This window comes from Scyliorhinus canicula, chromosome 19 (genome assembly GCF_902713615.1).
Source record: "Scyliorhinus canicula chromosome 19, sScyCan1.1, whole genome shotgun sequence".
NCBI classification, from domain to species: domain Eukaryota; kingdom Metazoa; phylum Chordata; class Chondrichthyes; order Carcharhiniformes; family Scyliorhinidae; genus Scyliorhinus; species Scyliorhinus canicula.
The window spans coordinates 95,990,968-96,011,246 of record NC_052164.1 but is presented as its reverse complement, the minus strand read 5'-3'; the positions used below and the strand labels follow the sequence as shown (position 1 = coordinate 96,011,246).

Here is a 20,279-nt window from a genome sequence, read left to right as displayed (position 1 = left end):
CAATAAATTTCATCGGTGCTCTTTCTGGCCACCTTTCAAATTGCATTAAACTCAAAGACAGCTCCGTCACCATTTATTCATATGGGGATTTAAGAGTTTGACTCTTCTTCTTTCTTTTTCGGAACCTAACGATTGAATTTTTTTCAATCTTTCAGATGCAAAGAGCCTGGCAGAAATGCTGATAAGGTAAGATGCACCTTGAGTATCTGCACCTAAGGTAAGATACACCTTGAGTACCTGCACCTAGAGTATTGACACCTAGAGCAACTGTACCTGGAGTATCTGCACCTAGAGTATCGACATATGGGGTGGGATTCTCCATCCCTCCGGCCCTGTTTCCCAGCGCAGCATGGCCTCACCGGCAGTGGGATTCACATTCCCGCAGTCGGCCAATGGGGTTTCCCATTGTGGCCACCCCCACACCGTCGGGAAACCCGCGGGCGTGGGTGTACTGCCGGCGGAGCGGAGGATCGCGCCTACGGAGAATCCCGGCTGCAATAGTATCAACTCCTAGACTCCCTGCACCTAGAATATCCACATCTAGAGTATTAACACCTGGAATAATATCACCTCGAGTATCTGCATGTAGAGTATCTACACTTATATCTATACAGACAACATTATAGGCAATGAAAGAAACTGGGGCTGCAGCTGCCATTTTTGATGTGATATTAAGATCATTCGCGAACAACCCAGTTCCATAGCGTGTGATACGCAAATTGGGGAGGGGTTTGTTAGCGGACTGCCTGCTGGGCTCTTGGTTAACCTTGCTCTTCATTCCATTTTGTCTCGATCTACCTCTTGCCTATCTTGTATAGAACATCTTTCTGTGCCTATGGTCTTGGCCAACCTCTTTCTAATCTTTGTGGCTTCCAGTTTGATGGTTTCACCAAATGTGCTCCCAGGTGAGGTCACTCTCAAAGAGAAGTTGTGTCAGCTGAGATGCCGCATGACTAGTTGCTGTCCCAAAATATGGAAAACTTTAATCTGTCACCCAAAGTGAGCTTGTGGGTCCTCCACATCTCCCGATTGCAGACGTGCGACCTCCCACAGACATGGACATTCCCCCCACTCCCCCAAGTGCGCATACCCTGCTATGGGGTCTCTAAGGCCCCGCTTCATCCCCCAACCTTTATAATACCCCTTCATACACCCCTTTCAGCCCTCGCCCTTCATAGCTCCATGTCTCAGCCCCCCCTTTCATGGGCATGACCCCCCCCCGGATCCTTGGCAGTGCCAACCTGGACCCCGGGCATCATGACACTTCTACCCTGACACCCAGACAATGACCCTGGCACCCTAACAGTGCCAACCAAGGCACTGCCCTGTCCATGACCACCCAATGGCCTCCGAGACCCCTAAAGTGGCCATCTCACCTGGTCTCCACTTGTGGAGACTAATACTAAGCGGCACCTGGTTAAGGCACACATATTTAGATAAGCCTAATGGATCATTAAAATGTCATTACCTGGATGAAGCCCAGCGTTGGCATTATCCAGATCACGCCGGGTGCCATGGGTCGGGTGAACTCGGTTTTGCGCCCGGGTCGAAGCCCGATTTGGGCCTCTCCCGCTATTCACCCGGTGGTACAGGACTGGCGCCAGGAGCTATGGGGTATTAGAATCGTGAAGAATATGTTTCCAAGTCAGGATTGTGAGTGACTTGGAGGGAAGCATTCAGGTGGTAGTGTGCTGCTTACACTGTTTGACACACAAGCCGTTGTAACCCCATCAGGTTGACACCTCATTTTCGGTATGCCTAGTGTTGCCCCTGGCATGCCCTCCCACACTCTTCATTGAACCAGGGTTGATTGCCTGGCTTGGTGGCAATGGTAAAGTGAGGGAATATGCTGGGTCTTGAATACAGATGGTGGTTTTTCTAATGGCTCACAATGCCTGGCGGTTGACAAGTCTTGAGTTGCCAGACCTGTTCAAAGTCGATCCCACTTAACACCGTGGGATGTTGGCGGGAGTGGACACGACCCCACTGGCAGGAAAGGTCATAAAATCCCACCCGTGGTTTAATATCACATCCGCAAAAGAACTCCAACAGTGCGGCACTCCTGCAGTGCTCCGCACTGGAGCGCCAGCCGAGTTTTTGTGCTGAGGTCCCTGAAGTGGCACACTAGAAACGTCAATCTTTTACATGGGATTTGTGAGGCGGTGATTCCAACACTAAACTGCAGCTAATGCAGAGGGAAGAAGCACTTTCCCCTCAGCGTCTGTGTAATGATATGGAACCTTTTAGAGGAAGGAGTCCTTGATTTTCGGTTGATTTTTCATCAGCAACTTCAAAGCAAGCCTCAGAAGAGCATTGGGTGCCCCCCCCCCCCCCCCCCCGTTCTACCCTTTCCGTTTTCAGCTCCATACTCTCTGCTTCAAGCATAATTGAAATCCGTGCGTTCAAGGAACAAAAAGAAACCCCAGGTTGAGTCAACGCCTCTCATTAGATGTGACACTGATGTATTGTTGCATTGCTCAAAGTGGAAACCAGACAGCGAGTGAAGCAGAATGCGTTTTTTTAAAATTCAGACTCCAAAGAAGGCTTTTCAAATTTGAAACGGGGAATGTCCGTACAAGAGGAAAGAGTCCCAGAACTCCGACCCTGAGGTTTACGCAAGCTTTGCATTGAGGCAGAAAACAAGCAATATCATTACCCTGTCACTGCCGAAACGATGGAGACATGCATGACCTGAAAAGCTGATATAAGATGAAGGACACAGACAGGGTCCCACGCGGAATCTTAACCCAGTTTGTGTTTTCAAGTGCTGACCAGCATCTTCCATTTTCATTCACTTCTAATGCTACCTACTGAATGCTGCGTTGTCACTGGCGATTGCTCAGGAATTGGTTGTCCTTTGTGTTCAGCATTTTCTAGTGTGCAACCACGTCCTCTGTATCATGCACGGGTGTGACCGCTACCCAGGAAGGGTGCTTGACAGCTACATCCTGGGGCACTCGGGGTCTTTGAGGACCACCCCAGGATGACAGGTCTTAGGGGATTAGGGGAACCTGCTGAGGAGGCCTGAGGCCGACGCAGAGACCCGTTATAATGAGGCCCGTGTTGCCATCCGTGCTGTCATTGAGCGGTGCATCGGACTGTTGAAAATGCAGTTCCGATGCCTGGACCACGCTGGTGGTACCCTGCAGTACATACCCCAGAGGGTCTCCCATTTTGTGGTGGTCTGTTGTGCCCTCCACAGCCTGGCAATGCAGCAGGGCGTCATGCTGAAGGAGGGGGAGGAGGAAGGACATGCGGACTCGCCTGAGGAGGAGACAGAGGAGGAGCTGGAGAACCAGCCCGGGGAGGAGCCGGAGGATGGAGGGCAGGTGGTAGCACGGGTCCGACACGCCCGGAGGACCAGGGAGGCCCACATCCTCACCAGATTCTTATAGGACGAGGCTGTGTCTGTCAGCTCAAGCCTCCCCAATTTCCCTCCATCCCCCCCAATCCCCCCATTCCCCTGCTTCCACTTCCCCCCATTTTCCCCTTCCCCCCCACTTTCCTCATTCCGCCAATCTCCCTTCCCCCCCCCAGTTCCTTCCTTTTCACAATTAACCCTGCCCCCCATGACAACGCCCCCCCCCCCCCCTCTTCCCCGACCACCATGTTCCAGCCTCCAAGGATCTGTGTAACATCACTCCAGGGTGATGGGCCGGTGTCGGCACTGTCAGCTGTCACTGTCAATATACAAGGAGGGTGATGATGACGCGCTGTGAGGAGAGCTCTGGTGCTTCTCTCTTTCTGCCTCCTGTCTTTCGGCTGACTTATCCTCTGAACGGGGTCTGCATCAGGGGTGTTTGATCTTGGACCACTGTGCACAGGGGGGTAGGAGTTCGGGGAGCGGAGGGCAGCAGAGAGGAGTGCAGGCAGGCCCGCTGTGAAGGTTAACGTGACAGAGGCGTCACGTGTTTCAGGTATAACGACTTTTAATCATGAACATTTGACATTTCCATTCCCCCTGGCTACACCTACTCCCCAAAGGTAAAGCGTGTTTACAGAGGCCAGCATCCATTATCTATGAACAACCTATTGGCTTTGGTACAGATCCTCATTTCTATTACCAACCAGCACAGAGGTACGTTAAACATTTGGGAAGCTTGGCTCAATCCATTTGTTTTATTTCCTCTCACAATTTAAGGTTTACTTTTTGCAGGATGACAGGCCTGGTAAATCCATTAGGATTTGTAATCGCAAAACTTTAGTCTGAATCTGGCAGTTAACTGGTTGAGAAAGTGCACCACATGCTGTGCGCAATCTTGCATGAGGGTATTACTTGATGCTTCCTAAGAACCTATTATTTTCAAGCTATTTAGCGTTAAATTTGCCAGATTTCGTTTGAGAATGCTGCAGTGATCCTCCATTGAAAATGCTGCCCAAACGATGATATTCTGTTTGTGAAATGTTTTCTTGCAGTAAGAACAATCGGAGCTTCGATACCCCAGTGAAAGGGCAGTCACAGGGACCCCGGCTTCACATTGACATCCCACGGGTGCAACTGCTGATCGAGGACAAAGAGGGGATCAAGCAGCTGGGTACGTGGCACGGAGTTGGCACTATGCTGGGTCATGCTTAATCTATGCCAAGATTCCAGCTGCACTGGGCAGGTCAGGCATCATGAAGGTATCCAATGGCTGTGCAACGCACGTGAAAAAGAATTGGAAACGGCCGGCTAGGAAGGGAAGGCTTCATCGCCCAAAGGCCACGTCACCAGGGAAGGATATTGAGGCACATCACATTGATGGGTTCAAATGGCAATTAGGTGCACATTCGGGGTGAGAAATGACCAAGGCCTATGTCGAAATGTTCAGGAGATCACATTGATCGAGTGAAGATGGCTTTTTTATCAGTCCTTCAAATTTGTTCAGCCTGATTATATGCGTGTTTGCTCCCAAGGAAGGAGTGGATTTAGAGAGAGATGGTCCGTGGAGGTCGGGAAGGGACAGACTGTCCCGTCTGGAGTGTTATTTCAAAGCAGCAGTCTTCTTATCCTGTAACTTTTCTCCCATGGATCTTGATACACGCCAGAAAATAGAATGCCTGAAAGCTCTCCACTGTACAAAGGGACTGATCTAAAATTCTATTTGGATTTTGTTTCAGAGTCCCTGAAGAGTAACATTTTTGCTCAAGTGCATCTTATCAATTGAAATTTTCAAGACTGAGATTGATAACTCTTTGCTCGGTAAGGGTTTGACAACTTATCGATCAGTGGTGGGTAATAGCAGTTGGAGTACAGATCAGCCATGCTGGAATGAATTGGGAGGGCTGAATACTCCACTCCTGTGTAATTGGGCTGCATAAACAGGAAACAAAGGAAGGAACTAGATTCTGCCTGTTCAGAGGTGCAGGTTTAGTTGAGTTAGAAGACCAATCCAGATCACTTTCACTAGAAGGCTATACCAGTGAGTCGACAGAATACCATCTCACATTTGACTTTCCGCACTGTCTGTGCGGAGTCTGCACATCCTCCCCGTGTGTGCGTGGGTTTCCTCCGGGTGCTCCGGTTTCCTCCCACAGTCCAAAGATGTGCAGGTTAGGTGGATTGGCCAATGAAAAATTGCCCTTAGTGTCCAAAATTGCCCTTAGTGTTGGGTGGGGTTACTGGGTTATGGGGATAGGGTGGAGTTGTTGACCTTGGGTAGGGTGCTCTTTCCAAGAGCCGGTATCGCTGAATCTTTTTCCACACCCCTTCCGGCGGCGAGTTCTCAGTATAAGAACTTGCTGAGTAAATGTTTCTTCCCTCCCGTTGTGTTATTCACCCTGGGGTAACACGGACCGCAACAGGATGCAGTTGTACTGGAAAGCATACACCAAACTTAGGCGTTGGTTCAATACGATTTATTGAACTTCTGTAACAATGCACACAGCTGGCTGTGGGTTGACACTCTACTACTCTAAGTATACTAACTCTAACTAACTAGACCAGACTAGCTGTGATCCACGTGTAGAAGGTGTTGACTAATATATACACCCTGACAGTCACTACAGTTGTCACCAGTGGAAAGAGGCGGAGTTCTGATGCCTCGTGTGTTTTATAGTTGGAAGCGCCCCTCTAGTGTTCTGTCTGGTGATTGGTTGTGTTCTGTCCTGTATGTTGATTGGCTCACCAGGTGTCTGTCACTGCCTGTCTTTACCTCATGATGTGCATGGATGCACATTATGACACCCGTCATCTCTGGTTCTTTGGCCTTAATGTATGGAAACGTCTCAGACTTCTCATCACGCCATCGCTTTCTGCTTTCCTTTCCTCTTTCTACAGGAGATGACAAGGCCACAATCCCTGCCACGGAGTCCGAATTTAGCCAGTCTGTCAACCCCCAGAGTTTCTGCACTGGCGTGTCCCTCCACCATCCCGCGATGATTCAGAACACGGGCCCGCTGATTGACATGTCTGACATCCGTCCTGGAACAAGTGAGTACCCGATTCGTCCCCCAGCTTTGCCCAGAAGGTGCGAATTCAGGTCAATAGAATCTACAGGTTGTATGTTTTTAATGTGGAACTCGTACGTTTAGCTCACTGGGCTAAATCGCTGGCTTTTAAAGCAGACCAAGCAGGCCAGCAGCACGGTTCGATTCCCGTACCAGCCTCCCCGACAGGCGCCGGAATGTGGCGACTAGGGGCTTTTCACAGTAACTTCATTGAAGCCTACTCGTGACAATAAGCGATTTTAATTTTCATTTCATCGATATGGGGGGGGTGGGGTGTGGCACGCATGCATTCAAGGGGCAGTTGGATAAGTACATGGCACAGATAGATAGATAGATAGATAGATAGAGAAATACAGCACAGAACAGGCCCTTCGGCCCACGATGTTGCGCCGAACTTTTGTCCTAGGTTAATCATAGAATTTTGGACAATTTGTCATGGCCAATCCACCCAACCTGCACATCTTTGGACTGTGGGAGGAAACCGGAGTACCCGGAGGAAACCCACGCAGTCACGGGGAGGATGTGCAGACTCCACACAGACAGTGACCCAAGTCGAAATCGAACTTGGGACCCTGGAGCTGTGAAGCAATTGTGCTATCCACAATGCTACCGTGCTGCCCTTAAGAAGTTAACCTACACTCCCTTATTCTACCCTAATCCAAGTACCTATCCAATAGCCGCTTGAAGGTCCATAAATTTTCCGACTCAACTACTACCACAGGCAGTGCATTCCATGCCCCCACTACTCTCTGGGTAAAGAACCTACCTCTGACATCCCCTCTATATCTTCCACCATTTATCTTAAATTTATGTCCCCTTGTAATGGTGTGTTCCACCCGGGGAAAAAGTCTCTGACTGTCTACTCTATCTATTCCCCTGATCATCTTATAAACCTCTATCAAGTCGCCCCTCATCCTTCTCCGTTCTAATGAGAAAAGGCCTAGCACCCTCAATCTTTCCTCGTATGACCTACTCTCCATTCCAGGCAACATCCTGGTAAATCTCCTTTGCACCTTTTCCAAAGCTTCCACATCCTTCCTAAAATGAGGTGACCAGAACTGCACACAGTACTCCAAATGTGGCCTGACCAAGGTTTTGTACAGCTGCATCATCACCTCACGGCTCTTAAATTCAATCCCTCTGCTAATGAACGCTAGCACACCATAGGCCTTCTTCACAGCTCTATCCACTTGAGTGGCAACTTTCAAAGAACAATGAACATAGACCCCAAGATCTCTCTGCTCCTCCACATTGCCAAGAACCCTACCATTAACCCTGTATTCCGCATTCAGATTTGTCCTTCCAAAATGGACAACCTCACACTTGTCAGGGTTAAACTCCATCTGCCACTTCTCAGCCCAGCTCTGCATTCTATCTATGTCTCTTTGAAGCCGACAACAGCCCTCCTCACTATCCACAACTCCACCAATCTTCGTATCATCTGCAAATTTACTGACCCACCCTTCAACTCCCTCATCCAAGTCGTTAATGAAAATCACAAACAGCAGAGGACCCAGAACTGATCCCTGCGGTACGCCACTGATAACTGGGCTCCAGGCTGAATATTTGCCATCCACCACAACTCTCTGTCTTCTATCGGTTAGCCAGTTTGTTATCCAACTGGCCAAATTTCCCACTATCCCATGCCTCCTTACTTTCTGCATAAGCCTACCATGGGGAACCTTATCAAATGCCTTACTAAAATCCATGTACACTACATCCACTGCTTTACCTTCATCCACATGCTTGGTCACCTCCTCAAAGAATTCAATAAGACTTGTAAGGCAAGACCTACCCCTCACAAATCCGTGCTGACTATCCCTAATCAAGCAATGCCTTTCCAGATGCTCAGAAATCCTATCCCTCAGTACCCTTTCCATTACTTTGCCTACCACCGAAGTAAGACTAACTGGCCTGTAATTCCCAGGGTTATCCCTATTCCCTTTTTTGAACAGGGGCACGACATTCGCCACTCTCCAATCCTCTGGTACCACCCCTGTTGACAGCGAGGACGAAAAGATCATTGCCAACGGCTCTGCAATTTCATTTCTTGCTTCCCATAGAATCCTTGGATATATCCCGTCAGGCCCGGGGGACTTGTCTATCCTCAAGTTTTTCAAAACGCGCAACACATCTTCCTTCCTGACAAGTATCTCCTCAAGCTTATCAGTCTGCTTCACGCTGTCCTCTCCAACAATATGGCCCCTCTCATTTGTAAATACTGAAGAAAAATACTTGTTCAAGATGGGATTAGAATGAATGCTTGTGTGGGGATGAGCATTGGGCCTATTTTTTAATGTGTAAATTTGACAGGACCTTTCAATTCTGACCTGTTCATTTTATGAGAGGTGGACATGGGTTTGGTGCTTCAAAGTGTGCAGCTGGAAAGATGTTTCACTCCTCACCACATGAGGAAGGAAGCCCACGTGATGTAACTCTATAGGATGAGACGGAGAAGCACCGCAGCCAACTGTGTGAGAACGAGATGCTGCATGTGCGCAGAAAACCTGATGTAGAAAGAGAAAACGCTGGAAAATGCACAGCAGACCAGTGCAGAGGGAAACAGAGCTAACGTTTCAGGCCATTGACCTTTCTTCCGAGTTTGACTCAGTCCGACTCCGCCCTGAAACATTAACTCCATTTCTCTTTCCGCAGAGGTTGTCAGACCTGCTGTGCACTTCCGGAATTTTCTGCATTGATTTCTGCGTTCAGCTTCTGAAACCCGGGATACAGACCGAAAACATGGCTCCTGCTGGCTTAATAACTGAGCCCAGAGGCCAGATGGTCTCGGTCAGTATGCGTGTGTGCATACGTGCGTGCGTGCGTGTGTGCATGTGTGACGATTGTGAGGGGAAGACAGTATCAGGAATAATTGTGACACCTCATCAATCAGATAACCAATTGCCACCATTACCTGCGCTCACACTTAAAAATTGCTTGTGACATCATGAGAACCAAACTCCAACATGAGTCAGTGACTTCAGGAGAAGAACCTCTCCCCACCTCATCAGTATAGTTGGGGATTTAGCGAGTGTATCACTTACTTATTGAGTGTTGTAATATGACTGCAGATGGATTGGTTGGACAGATCCTATTACTGTTGTGCACCCTCTTCTTTTGCACCTCCCATGTTTGGTAGCTGAATCACACAAGAGCCAAAGTCAGCCCTGTGATATTATGTGTAAGGTCTGGCACATTAAGAGTTAAAGTGATACTATATTCTACCACCAGATGGAGCTGGGGAGCAGACCTATAAAAAGGACTGTGTCTCAGGCTTCTAGGAGAGAGAGTGTAGAGAAGGCAAGAGTAGGTTAGAGAGTCAAGGAGTAGAGCAGAGTACAATTTAAGATAGTGTCCATGAGAAAGTGTTAGTATAGTGTAGATTGTAGTTTAGTTAGAATATTGCTTGCTTTTCGGAATAAAATTTGAACTGTATAATAAGTAGTGTAATGAATTAAGCTTTGTTCATTTGACTTAGCTTTTTGTAGTCTTTGTGTACACGACAAATTCATCCTTGGTATGAGCAACACAAAGAACACCACAAGCCCAGCATTTCTTGTTGAAAATGGTGTGGAATTAGGAGTAATACATTAGTTAGATCTGAGAACTCGCTCTCCTCTCTTTCCATCAGATCCTGTTGCAAGGAAGAGTGTCAAATCGGCGCACAGTACACGGAACAGATACTCCAGCCAATGGACTCTGACCAAATGCCAATCCTCCACACCAGCCCGAACTTTGACCTCTGACTGGAGAGCTGTGGGGTCACAGCACGGAATAACAGTGACTGAAAGTGACAGCTACAGTGCCAGTCTCTCGCAGGACACGGGTAAGACAGCTACCAGTGCGTCAGGCCATTTCATTCTTGTTTTTTTCCCGACGCCATTAAACATTTTGTATGCTAGATTTTAAAAAGACTTATCATGTGATAACTCCGCTGGGTAAATATAGAGGCCAACCCGGTTTGAAGCGCCTCCAGTTAGCCTCAGTATCGCGAAGCTAGGGAGGGAAAACTTAGCCAGGCCCCTGCTCCTGATCAGTGTCCAGTGCCATCACTGCAGAGACCATGTATACTGGCATACAGGGAGAGCAAGGATGGGTCCGTGCTTGACTGAATTACCTGCTATCCCCTCACTGTTATACAGGAGAAATGGCCTCTTGCAGAAGGTGGTGAAGTGCTGCTGGTCCCGCAGAAATTGTGCCCCAAGTTCGGTCAGATCCTTGAGTAATCCAGGGGTTTATGAAGGAGCAGAGGAAGCGTAAATAGCTGTTGAACACAGTTAGATCTGGATCCCTTTCACAAGCCGTCAAGCCTGTGCTGGATAAATGGCCAACAAGCCAATACTCACTCACAAGAGTGCTGTATAATGAGAGATAACTTCGGTTCCATTACATGCTTCAGTGAATATTTAGGATTTCCTAAATTAAATCCAGCAGGAAAAACATTGTTGTGGGTTTAAGGGAAATATTTCATCGTATTGAAGAAATGAATAATTTAATGTACAGAATGCAAGAACTTCCAGCGCAGAAGGAAGCTGAACAGTACTGGGGATTTCTACTTTAATCCTATTCCCCGGCTGTTTCTCTCAGGCCCTTTAATAGTTTTATTTTTCAAGCGTATTTTTCCGCTTGAGTGCTGCGATTGACTTGAAATTCTGCACATGGTCCGAAACACGGGGTGGGATTTTCCAGGTCTTCCCGCCTGGCGGTTACCCCTGACGGCACAGGCGGCAAGTGATGCAAATGGCCATTGGCTGCGGTGGCGTTGGAAAGGTTCCGCTGGCCTCCACCATAGGGAAACATGCCAATGGGGAGGGGGGAGGGGAAAGTCCTGGCCAGAAAATATCATCACATAGCAGGCCATCCAGCCCACCGTGAATGTGTTCGCTCTTTGAAAGAGCCATTCAAATTGTTCCCCCCTTCCAGATTTTAATTCAATTCCATGTTGAACGTTTACTATTGAATTTTCCCTTTCGGGTCATGCATTCCAGACCATAACAGTAGAGAATGTAAAATATCTTCTCTTATTTTCAGCTCTGGCATTGTGCCAATCGCCTTAAACCTGTGCGCTCTGGTCACTGACCCCTCAAGGCAGTGTTAGGTGCCTTATTCCGTTCTTTTACTCACAACATTCATCTCTCTTGTGGTTTCTCTTGAAAGATAAAGGCCGCAACAGCATGGTTTCCACAGAGAGTGCTTCCTCCACGTACGAGGAGCTGGCGCGGGCTTACGAACACGCCAAGCTGGAGGAGCAGCTGCAGCACGCCAAGTTCGAGATCACCGAGTGCTTCATCTCCGATAGCTCCTCTGATCAGATGACCACCGGGACCAATGAGAACGCTGACAGCATGACTTCCATGAGCACCCCCTCGGAGGCTGGCATCTGCAGGTTTACGGCATCGCCCCCACAGCCCCAAGACGTGGACCGAGGGAAGAATGTCGCTGTGCCCATTGCCCACAGAGCTGGTAAGGATATCCAGAGCCGTGGCATCCAACGCACCCCAGGTACAATTCTAAAATAGTACACTCAGGTTTCTGTGAAGCAATTTGAATTTGAAAAGCGCGGTTATATGATTGAGAACCAGAACATGGCGGAAACTGGAGATCTGAAATAAAGACATGATACACTGGAAATACTCAGCAGATCAGGCAGCATAAGTAAAAAGAGAAACAGACTTCGCACTTTAGGGGCAGGATTCTCCGACCCCCTGCCGGGTCGGAGAATCATCGGAGGGGTGGCGTGAATCCCGCCCCCGCCAGCTGCCGAATTCTCCGGCGCCGGGGATTTGGCGGGGGCGGGAATCACGCCGCGTCGGTCGGCGGCCGCTAGCAGCGCCCCCCCCCCCCCGGCGATTCTCCGAGCGGCCGCCCGGCGAGTCTCCGGCCCGCGATGGGCCGAGTGGCCACCTGTTTTAGGTCGGTCCCGCCGGCGTAAATTACAACAGGTACTTATCGGCGGGACACCACGGTGGCCTGGCCCGCGATGGGGGCCCACCGATCCACGGGCGGGCCTGTGGGCCGATGGCATTCTATTCCTCCGCTTCGGCTTCTGTGGATCTCCGCGATGGCCGACGTGGAGATGAACCCCCCCCTGCGCATGCGCTGGGATGATGCCAGCACACGCTGGCGCTCCCGCGCATGCGTCAACCCGCGCCGGATGGCGGAGGCCCTTCGGCGCCAGTTGGCGTGGTGCCGAGCCCTTCCACGCCGGTCGGTGCAGCGCAAACCACTCCGGCGCCGGCCTAGCCCCTGAAGGTTTGGAGGATTCCGCACCTTGTGGCGGGCCGACAACGGAGTGGTTGATGCCACTCCTCGGCGCCGGAGTGGCCCGCCCCGCAGAATCCCGCCCTATGTCTGTGATTTTTAAGCTGAATAGCTCTGCTGAAAGGGCTTGTTTGATTAGGTGAGCCTGTTTACAATTGATGCTCACAGTTCTTGATTGGTTAAGTCTGGGTTTGGAGTCACAGTGAAGTAAGGAAAGCTGTAAAACGAGCCGAAACCCTGAGCCAAAACATGGAGTAGACATTTCAAAGCACTGAGTGAAACCTGTTACGCGCATAGAAACATCTCTGCCTAGACTCAAGGTATAAAATATACAACAAGGTCTTCAACTTGAAACATTAACTCTGTTTCCCTGTCTACAGATGCTGCCTAACATGCTGAATATTTCCAGTATTTTCTGGTATAGACTGAGTACTGAATTAGAATCGAGACTCAGCGAGAGCCGAAGGGTGTCTATAATCCTCAGGCTAGTTTTCTGAGTCTGGGGCTGTTGCATGTTGTTGAGGCAGGTTAGATAGAATTTGCCGATTAATTTGACCTGCCAGTGTTCAATGGAAGAGTGTATCATAAAAGCAGACAATTATAGAATGGTTACAGCACAGAAGGAGGCCCTTCAGCCTGTTGTCTCTGTGCCAGAACTCTGTAAGAGAATGAAGCTAATCCCACAACCTTTCCCCTTAATCCTGCAATGTATTTCTCTTCAGGCACTTATCCCAATCTCTATTCTAAAGCCCCAATTGTATTGGCCTCTAACTCTCAGGAAGTAAGGTAAAGGTAAAGTCCCAGATTACCAGGATTCTCAGGTGTCACATTCCAGATCTAAGCCACTTACTGCATAAAAACGTTTTTCCTCTGGTCACTGTCACTTCTACATTAAATCAATGTCCTCTGGGTTGTCGATCCTTTTACCCAAGGGAGATGTTTCTCTCTAACGACCCTGTCCAGACTCTTCATGATTATGAGCAATTTTTAAGAATTTTCTCTCAATCTTCTCCAAGAAGAACAACCCCAGATCTCCAGTCCATCAACAGTCCCTCATCCCTGGAACTGTTCTTGTAAATCTTTTTTGCACCCTCCCATCCTTCATAAGGTGCAGTGCCCAGAATTGGACACAGTCCTCCAGTTAGTGTAGACAGGGTTTGGATCTGTATCTGATCCCATGAGGTACCTCATCTGAGAGTTTGATAGGGTCAGTGTAGCAGAAACTTTACTCGGTAGCTAATCCTTGCTGTACTTCCCTTGGGAGTGTTTAGTGTGACAGGGTAGAATTACCCCTGTATATCGCACATGCTGTAACTGCCCAGGGAATGTTTAATGGGGACAAGGCAGAGGGAGCTTCACTCTATATCTAATCCCGTGCTGTACCTGTCCTGGGAGTGTTTGATGGGAACAGTGTAGAGGGAACTTTATTCTGTGTCTAACTTCATGCTGTAACTGCCCTGGGAACGTTTGAAGGGGACAGTGTAGAAAGAGCTTTATTCTGTATCTAACCTCATGCTCTACCTGTCCTGGGATTGTTTGATGGGGGCAGTGTAGAAAGAGCTTTACTCTGTATCTCACCTCATGCTCTACCTGTCCTGGGAGTGTTTGAAGGGGACAGTGTAGAAAGAGCTTTACTCTGTATCTAACCCCGTGCTCTACCTGTCCTGGGAGTGTTTGAAGGGGACAGTGTAGAAAGAGCTTTACTCTGTATCTAACCCCGTGCTGTACCTATCCTGGGAGTGTTTGATGGAACAGTGTAGAGGGAACTTTACTCTGTGTCTAACTCCGTACTGTACCTGCCCTGGGAATGTTTGATGGAGACTGTGTCAAGGAAATTTTACTCTGTGTCTAACTTTGTGCTGTACCTGCCCTGGGAATGCTTGAAGGGGGCAGTGTAGAGGGAGCTTTACTCTGTATCTAACCCCGTGTTGTACGTGTCCTGGGAGTGTTTAGTGGAGACAGTGTAGAGGGAGCTTTACTCTATATCTAACTCCGTGCTGTACCTGTCCTGGGAGTATTTGATGGGGACAGTGTAGAGGGAGCTTTACTCTGTATCTAACCCCGTGCTGTACCTGTCATGGGAGTGTTTGATGGGGACAGTGTAGAGGGAGCTTCACTCTGTATGTCACCCCATGCAGTAGCTGCCTTGGGAGTGTTTGATGCTAGCACTTTGTGCAAATAATAGTCAAGCGTTGTTCCACAGTGCTAACATCCTTCATCTTGATGATCACAAGAATTGACAAAGACTGTTTCTAAAAAAAAATTCCTGTGAGACAGTGCTTCCTACTAAATATAATTAATTCGTATCACCATGGTTACAGTTACGAGCGAAAGCTCCCAAAACAACATTTTATCACGTAATCTTAAATACCTGTGATATATCACTTATAATGACCCCATTTATAGGCAGACTGGTTCGACTCATCGTGTGGCTCTGTGGCTGCTCCTTGAGTTCTTACTAAGTTTTTTTTAACCCTTAGCATTCTTCCAATAGATCCAGCATTTTAATTTTTAATAATGCAGGTGCCCCCCTCGGTGCCATGGCAGGGCTGAATGGCATAATCTACAGAAGCCACTGTGGCAATAAGCGGCAGGACCATATCTGTGGCCTTGATATAGTGGGTTCCTCAATCCCACCAGTCTGGGTTAATAACTGGCTTGCTGGGGAAAAGCTGTAAAAGGGGACTATGGGGCCATGACACGTTGGCTTAACAAGAGGTGTTTGATCTGCTATGTACTCTGGGATAACACAGGCTGCAACTCGATGCAGCTTTGAGCAAAAGATACTCCAGACTTTGAAGTAAGTTCAGTGTGATTTATTGAACCATTAGCACAGTTCTCTATGAGTTCGACTCTCCTGCTAATCTTGCTATAGTAACTCAGTCTAACTAACCAGTCTACTCTAAGCCACGTGGTGGGTGTGATGCTTCTGATCTGCCCCTGTCCTTCTCTCAAAGTGTCACCTGTTGAAAGAGACAGAGCATGTGTGCCCTGTCCTTATATATGGGTTGTGTAATGCCCCCTTGTGGTAGTATCACCTCTGGGTGTCTTGACTGCCCATTGGTCGTGTCCTATTCTATTTGTTCATTAGCTGTATGTCTGCATGTCATGACATCTCCGGTGCTCCCTCTAGTGCTTACTTAGTTGTAGTGTATTTACATTAACCCCTTGTGTATTTGCAGTGATGATATCACCACAGTGTTCATCTCAATGTGGGGGTCAGGGTAACAATAGTGGGGGAAGACATCACGTCTTTAATGTGATGCGGCAGCAGTAGACTTTGAGGCTGAAACTTAACGTAAGGAGGAAGGTGCCCGTCAGTGGTCTGAGGAGAAGAGAAACCAAAGTGAAGTGCCCCTTTGTCTGAGTTGGGTAGCTCCCTCCAAATGCCGTTGACCAATACTTGCCAGACAGATTTTTAGGCCTATGTTGTCATCCAGGAGGAACTAAAACAGAGCTACTTTTCTTTTGAAGTAAATTCAACTTCGCTTTATGCAATTGTTTCAATCATTTTTTTAAATGCGCCCATTTTGCAGGTGATTATTGCAATCTTCCCCTCTACGTCAAATCAGACGCCTTCTTCCGCAAATCGGACATCCGCGACCCTTGCCCTGTGGTGCCACCGAGGGAAGCCTCCATCCGGAACATCGCCAGGGCGTATCAGTCGCAAGGCCGCCACATGACCCTTGACCCCAACAGCAAGCCGCCCATCCACCCGCATGCCACGGCCACATTACCTCAGAGAACTCTCACCGTGTCAGGCTCCACGGCCGCCGCTTCTGCCAACACGACCGCCGCCACCGCATCCGCTGCTAACGCCCCGGCTGAACCGCGGCTGGCCATGCACTCCAAAATCGGTGGCTCCAGAGACTCGCTGTTAGAAATGAGTACAGCCGGACTGGGCAGGTCACAGAAGCAAGGAGCGGGCGCCTATTCAAAGTCCTACACCCTGGTGTGAGGCACACAAAAAAAAAGCCCCTTTTCACCCTCGCCCTCGCTAATTTGTAATAAAGATATTTCTTGTACATAAGGAACTCTTTTTTGTATAAATAATACTATTTTCTTCTCTGCAAGCCAACCAGGGCACAACAAGAAAAAAATCAAAATGTGATGTTATTTAAAAAAGAAAAACAAAAAAAAAAGTTCACATCGTTTTGAACAAAGGACACAGATGAGGTTTTTTTTTCTGATGTTGTGAATTGTTTCGAAGCAAATTCCTTGGAGCCACTGCATGCGGGACTATTTTACTGTTTAAAAAAAATGATCACTCATAAAGAATCTGCTTCTATTTGCAAATGCTTGTGTTAATACCTTTTTTCTATGAAAAAAACTCAAGACGCCGTGTGCAATAAAACATTTGTTTATATGCTGTTGTTTTCTGATTAGCTTCGCCTCTTTCCCTGCTCAGTAAATGTGGATAACCCAGGTATAGAGAAACAGGAGTAGACCATTCGACCCCCACAAGCCTGTTCCGCCATTGAATTAAGATCATTCATGATCATTATCTTGAAAGCCTTCAATTCCATGCTATGCTATAAGATTTATGTCCAGGAGTTTGATCGTTTGGTGCAAACGAAAGGCAGATTCCATTTTAATTTTATCTGCATAGCTGACGAATTGTCTTAACTCCATTTACCTGCTTTGGTATGGCTTATATCTCAAATGCTAAACTGATTTGAGGTCTTTTTCTTGATGCTCATCAATAATGGATGTTAGTTCCAAGGAATAGAACGTGATTCACTTCCCCACCGAGCTCTGCCATGTTAGATATAACGTGATTAGACGTAAACGACAGCTCCCTCTGCTCAAGCCCAGCCTCTGAAGAACGGCAGCTACTTCAGCAATGCGACATTCACTTTTCATTTCCCGTCCGTAGCCTCATGGTTGAGAGTGGGATGGTCGAGTGTACTGTGAACACATGCCGACTAGGAATGCCATCAAACCCATCCCAGAAAGGCTCGCTAAGGCCAGGAGACTCTCAACTAGATGACCGGAGTGGACTTGAACTTGTGTCCCAAGGGTGAAAGAATGATGTACTATCAAGTCCTGCATGTTTTTGAGCAGTGAGGAAGATCGGAGCAGGGCTTGGATAGCATTTAGTTCCAAGATGCCCTTTAAGGTATCAGTTGTGGCTGAGAGGGAGCACTCTTGTATCTGAGTCAGAAGATTTTGGGGTCACGTTCTAGTCAAGGGGCTTGAGCACAATTCTAGGCTGACATTGTGAATTAGGTCGATTTTTGGATGAAACGTCTCTCCTCTTAGGTGAATGCAAAAATCCCATGTGGCTGTTTCAGAGAAGCGCAATGTCCCCAGTCTCCCCAGTGTCCCGGCCGATATTTATTCCTCAGGGGCAGCACGATGGCGCAGTGGTTAGCACTGCTGTCTCATGGTCAAGGTCCCAGGTTCAATCAGGGCTCTGGGTCACTGTCCGAGTGGATTTTCCCCGTGTTTGCGTGGGTTTCGCCCCCACAACCCAAAGATGTGTGGGGTAGGTGGATTGGCCACGCTAAATTGCCCCCTTAATTGGAAAAAATGAATTGGGTACTCTAAATTTTTTTTTAAATTTTATTCCTCATGTAACGCCAGTAAAATGGATGACCTGGTAATTGACATGTTGCTACTTTGGGAGCTTACTGTGCACAAGTTGGCTGCCTGCTTTACCTCCATTACAACAGTGTGTATTCCATTGGTTGTAAGTCATTTAGGTCATCCTGAGGATCATGAAAAAAAGCTCCTTCTCTCTGTTTTTCCCTTTAAAACCTGGGGTTGTATCTGGCATAGGCAGGTGGGTTGAATGTCCCCTCGCTCATTTAACCATAAGAATGTCTGTACAGAGAAGGATTGCACAGTTTCACTGACGTTCTGAATGGTGGGTGATGTCCACGGCAACACCTCCAGCTTCCCAAATACTAAAGTCAGCCTTGCCAAAAATGGACATGGAAGAGCTACAATTGTGCAGTAAATATTCTGAGATTAGGTTGCGTGGGGAGGAGGGTGGTGAGGGTGTGCAGAGGGAACTTGTCTTTAAATATCAGAGCCTATATATTTTGATGCCAGCACAGAGTGTAAATGGTGGTCCAGTCCCCCACAGACCTCACCCCAAAATTGACCTCACCAAAAAATAGACTTTAAACCCGAGGATTGTTGACCATTATACGATGTGACGGCACAGTGGTTAGCACTGATGCCTCACAGCGCCAGGAACCCGGGTTCAACTCCGGCCTTGGGCGACTGTCTGTGTGGAGTTTGCACGTTCTCCCCGTGTCTGCGTGGGTTTCTTCCCACAGTCCAAAGATGTGCAGGTTAGGTGGATTGGCCATGCAAAAATGCCCCTTAGTCTCCAGGGATGTGCAGGTTAACTAATGTTGCGGGGATAGGGCAGGGGAGTGGGGTGCTCTTTGGGAGGGACCGAGCAGACTTGATGGGCCTGATGGCCTCCTTATGCACGGAAGAGATGCTATTCTATTCTAATTCCTCTGGAATATTAACGGGAAATATTGTCAACCCATATTACATGGGTAAATAATTTGTCTTGTTACAATATGTGTAGAGACCGTTAACATTTAAAGAGAAATTCAAACACCCAATGATTTGCTGAACAAATGAGGCCTGAAAATTCCATAGTTAAAATAAATGAATTTTACTATGTAAGAATCAAGTGAAGCAAACATTACAAGTAAACACTGTCTTCGGTTATTGCTTATATTTTACTTCACAAAGCACAGTAAAATACAATCACATTTATGCTGAAATTCTCAACTGAACCTCCTATTTTTCACTATGAATTTTCTCTCAAAGCCTTTGGCTACTTATCAGATTCTTAAAGGTTAGCCACTCTCTTGGGATAACTTCCAAACTCTGGTTCGTTGCAAGTTCTGAGACTTTTCAGCTCAAGCCTGAACTTCGCTCACAAGTCCAGCACAGTGATTTAGAAGAAAACTAGAAACACTCTGGTTCCCAGTAGCTCTATTTGCCAGCTCTACAGCTGTTGGCAAGTCTTTTCCCTCTGCCTTCTGAAATTACATCTACCATCCTGGGTGCTTTCGGCTCCAACCCCCAAGACCTATCGGCTTCTCCAAGCTGAATTGCTTGGTTCTGTAAGCAAACTGCACTGATAAACCCCACCACAAAGAGATAGCTTCCTACGACCAATTCCATGGCAGCACGGCATACATGAACATAGAACACAGAACATATAGTGCAGAAGGAGGCTATTCGGCCCATTGATCTGCGCCGACCCACTCAAGCCCTCACTTCCACCTTATCCCCGTAACCCAGTAACCCCTCCTAACCTTTTTGGTCACTAAAGGCAATTTATCATGGCCAATCCACCTAACCTGCACGTCTTTGGACTGTGGGAGGAAACCGGAGCACCTGGAGGAAACCCACGCAGACACGGGGAGAGCGTGCAGACTCCATACAGACAGTGACCCAGCGGGGAATTGAACCTGGGACCCTAGCGCTGTGCAGCCACAGTGCTATCCACTACCGCGCTGCCCAGATGTTCACATGGGATGTTCCAAACCAATTACATTAATCAACTCTTCACTTTCAAAACCAAACTTTTGTTTCTGGGACCCACATCAATA

General features: G+C 47.9%; 1 protein-coding gene across 1 annotated transcript in view; it reads left to right on the top strand.

Annotated features, from left to right (window-relative positions):
* LOC119954158 (Down syndrome cell adhesion molecule-like protein 1 homolog) overlaps positions 1 to 17,056 on the top strand; it is a 636,717-nt gene extending 619,661 nt beyond the window's left edge. The window contains exons 28-33 of the mRNA XM_038779115.1: positions 156 to 186; positions 4,417 to 4,535; positions 6,260 to 6,412; positions 10,061 to 10,255; positions 11,587 to 11,931; positions 16,227 to 17,056. Of these exons, the coding sequence (XP_038635043.1) occupies positions 156 to 186; positions 4,417 to 4,535; positions 6,260 to 6,412; positions 10,061 to 10,255; positions 11,587 to 11,931; positions 16,227 to 16,648 (1,265 nt within the window). The 3' untranslated portion in view covers positions 16,649 to 17,056. The remainder of the gene's footprint in view (positions 1 to 155; positions 187 to 4,416; positions 4,536 to 6,259; positions 6,413 to 10,060; positions 10,256 to 11,586; positions 11,932 to 16,226) is intronic.
* Positions 17,057 to 20,279: the final 3,223 nt, after the last annotated feature.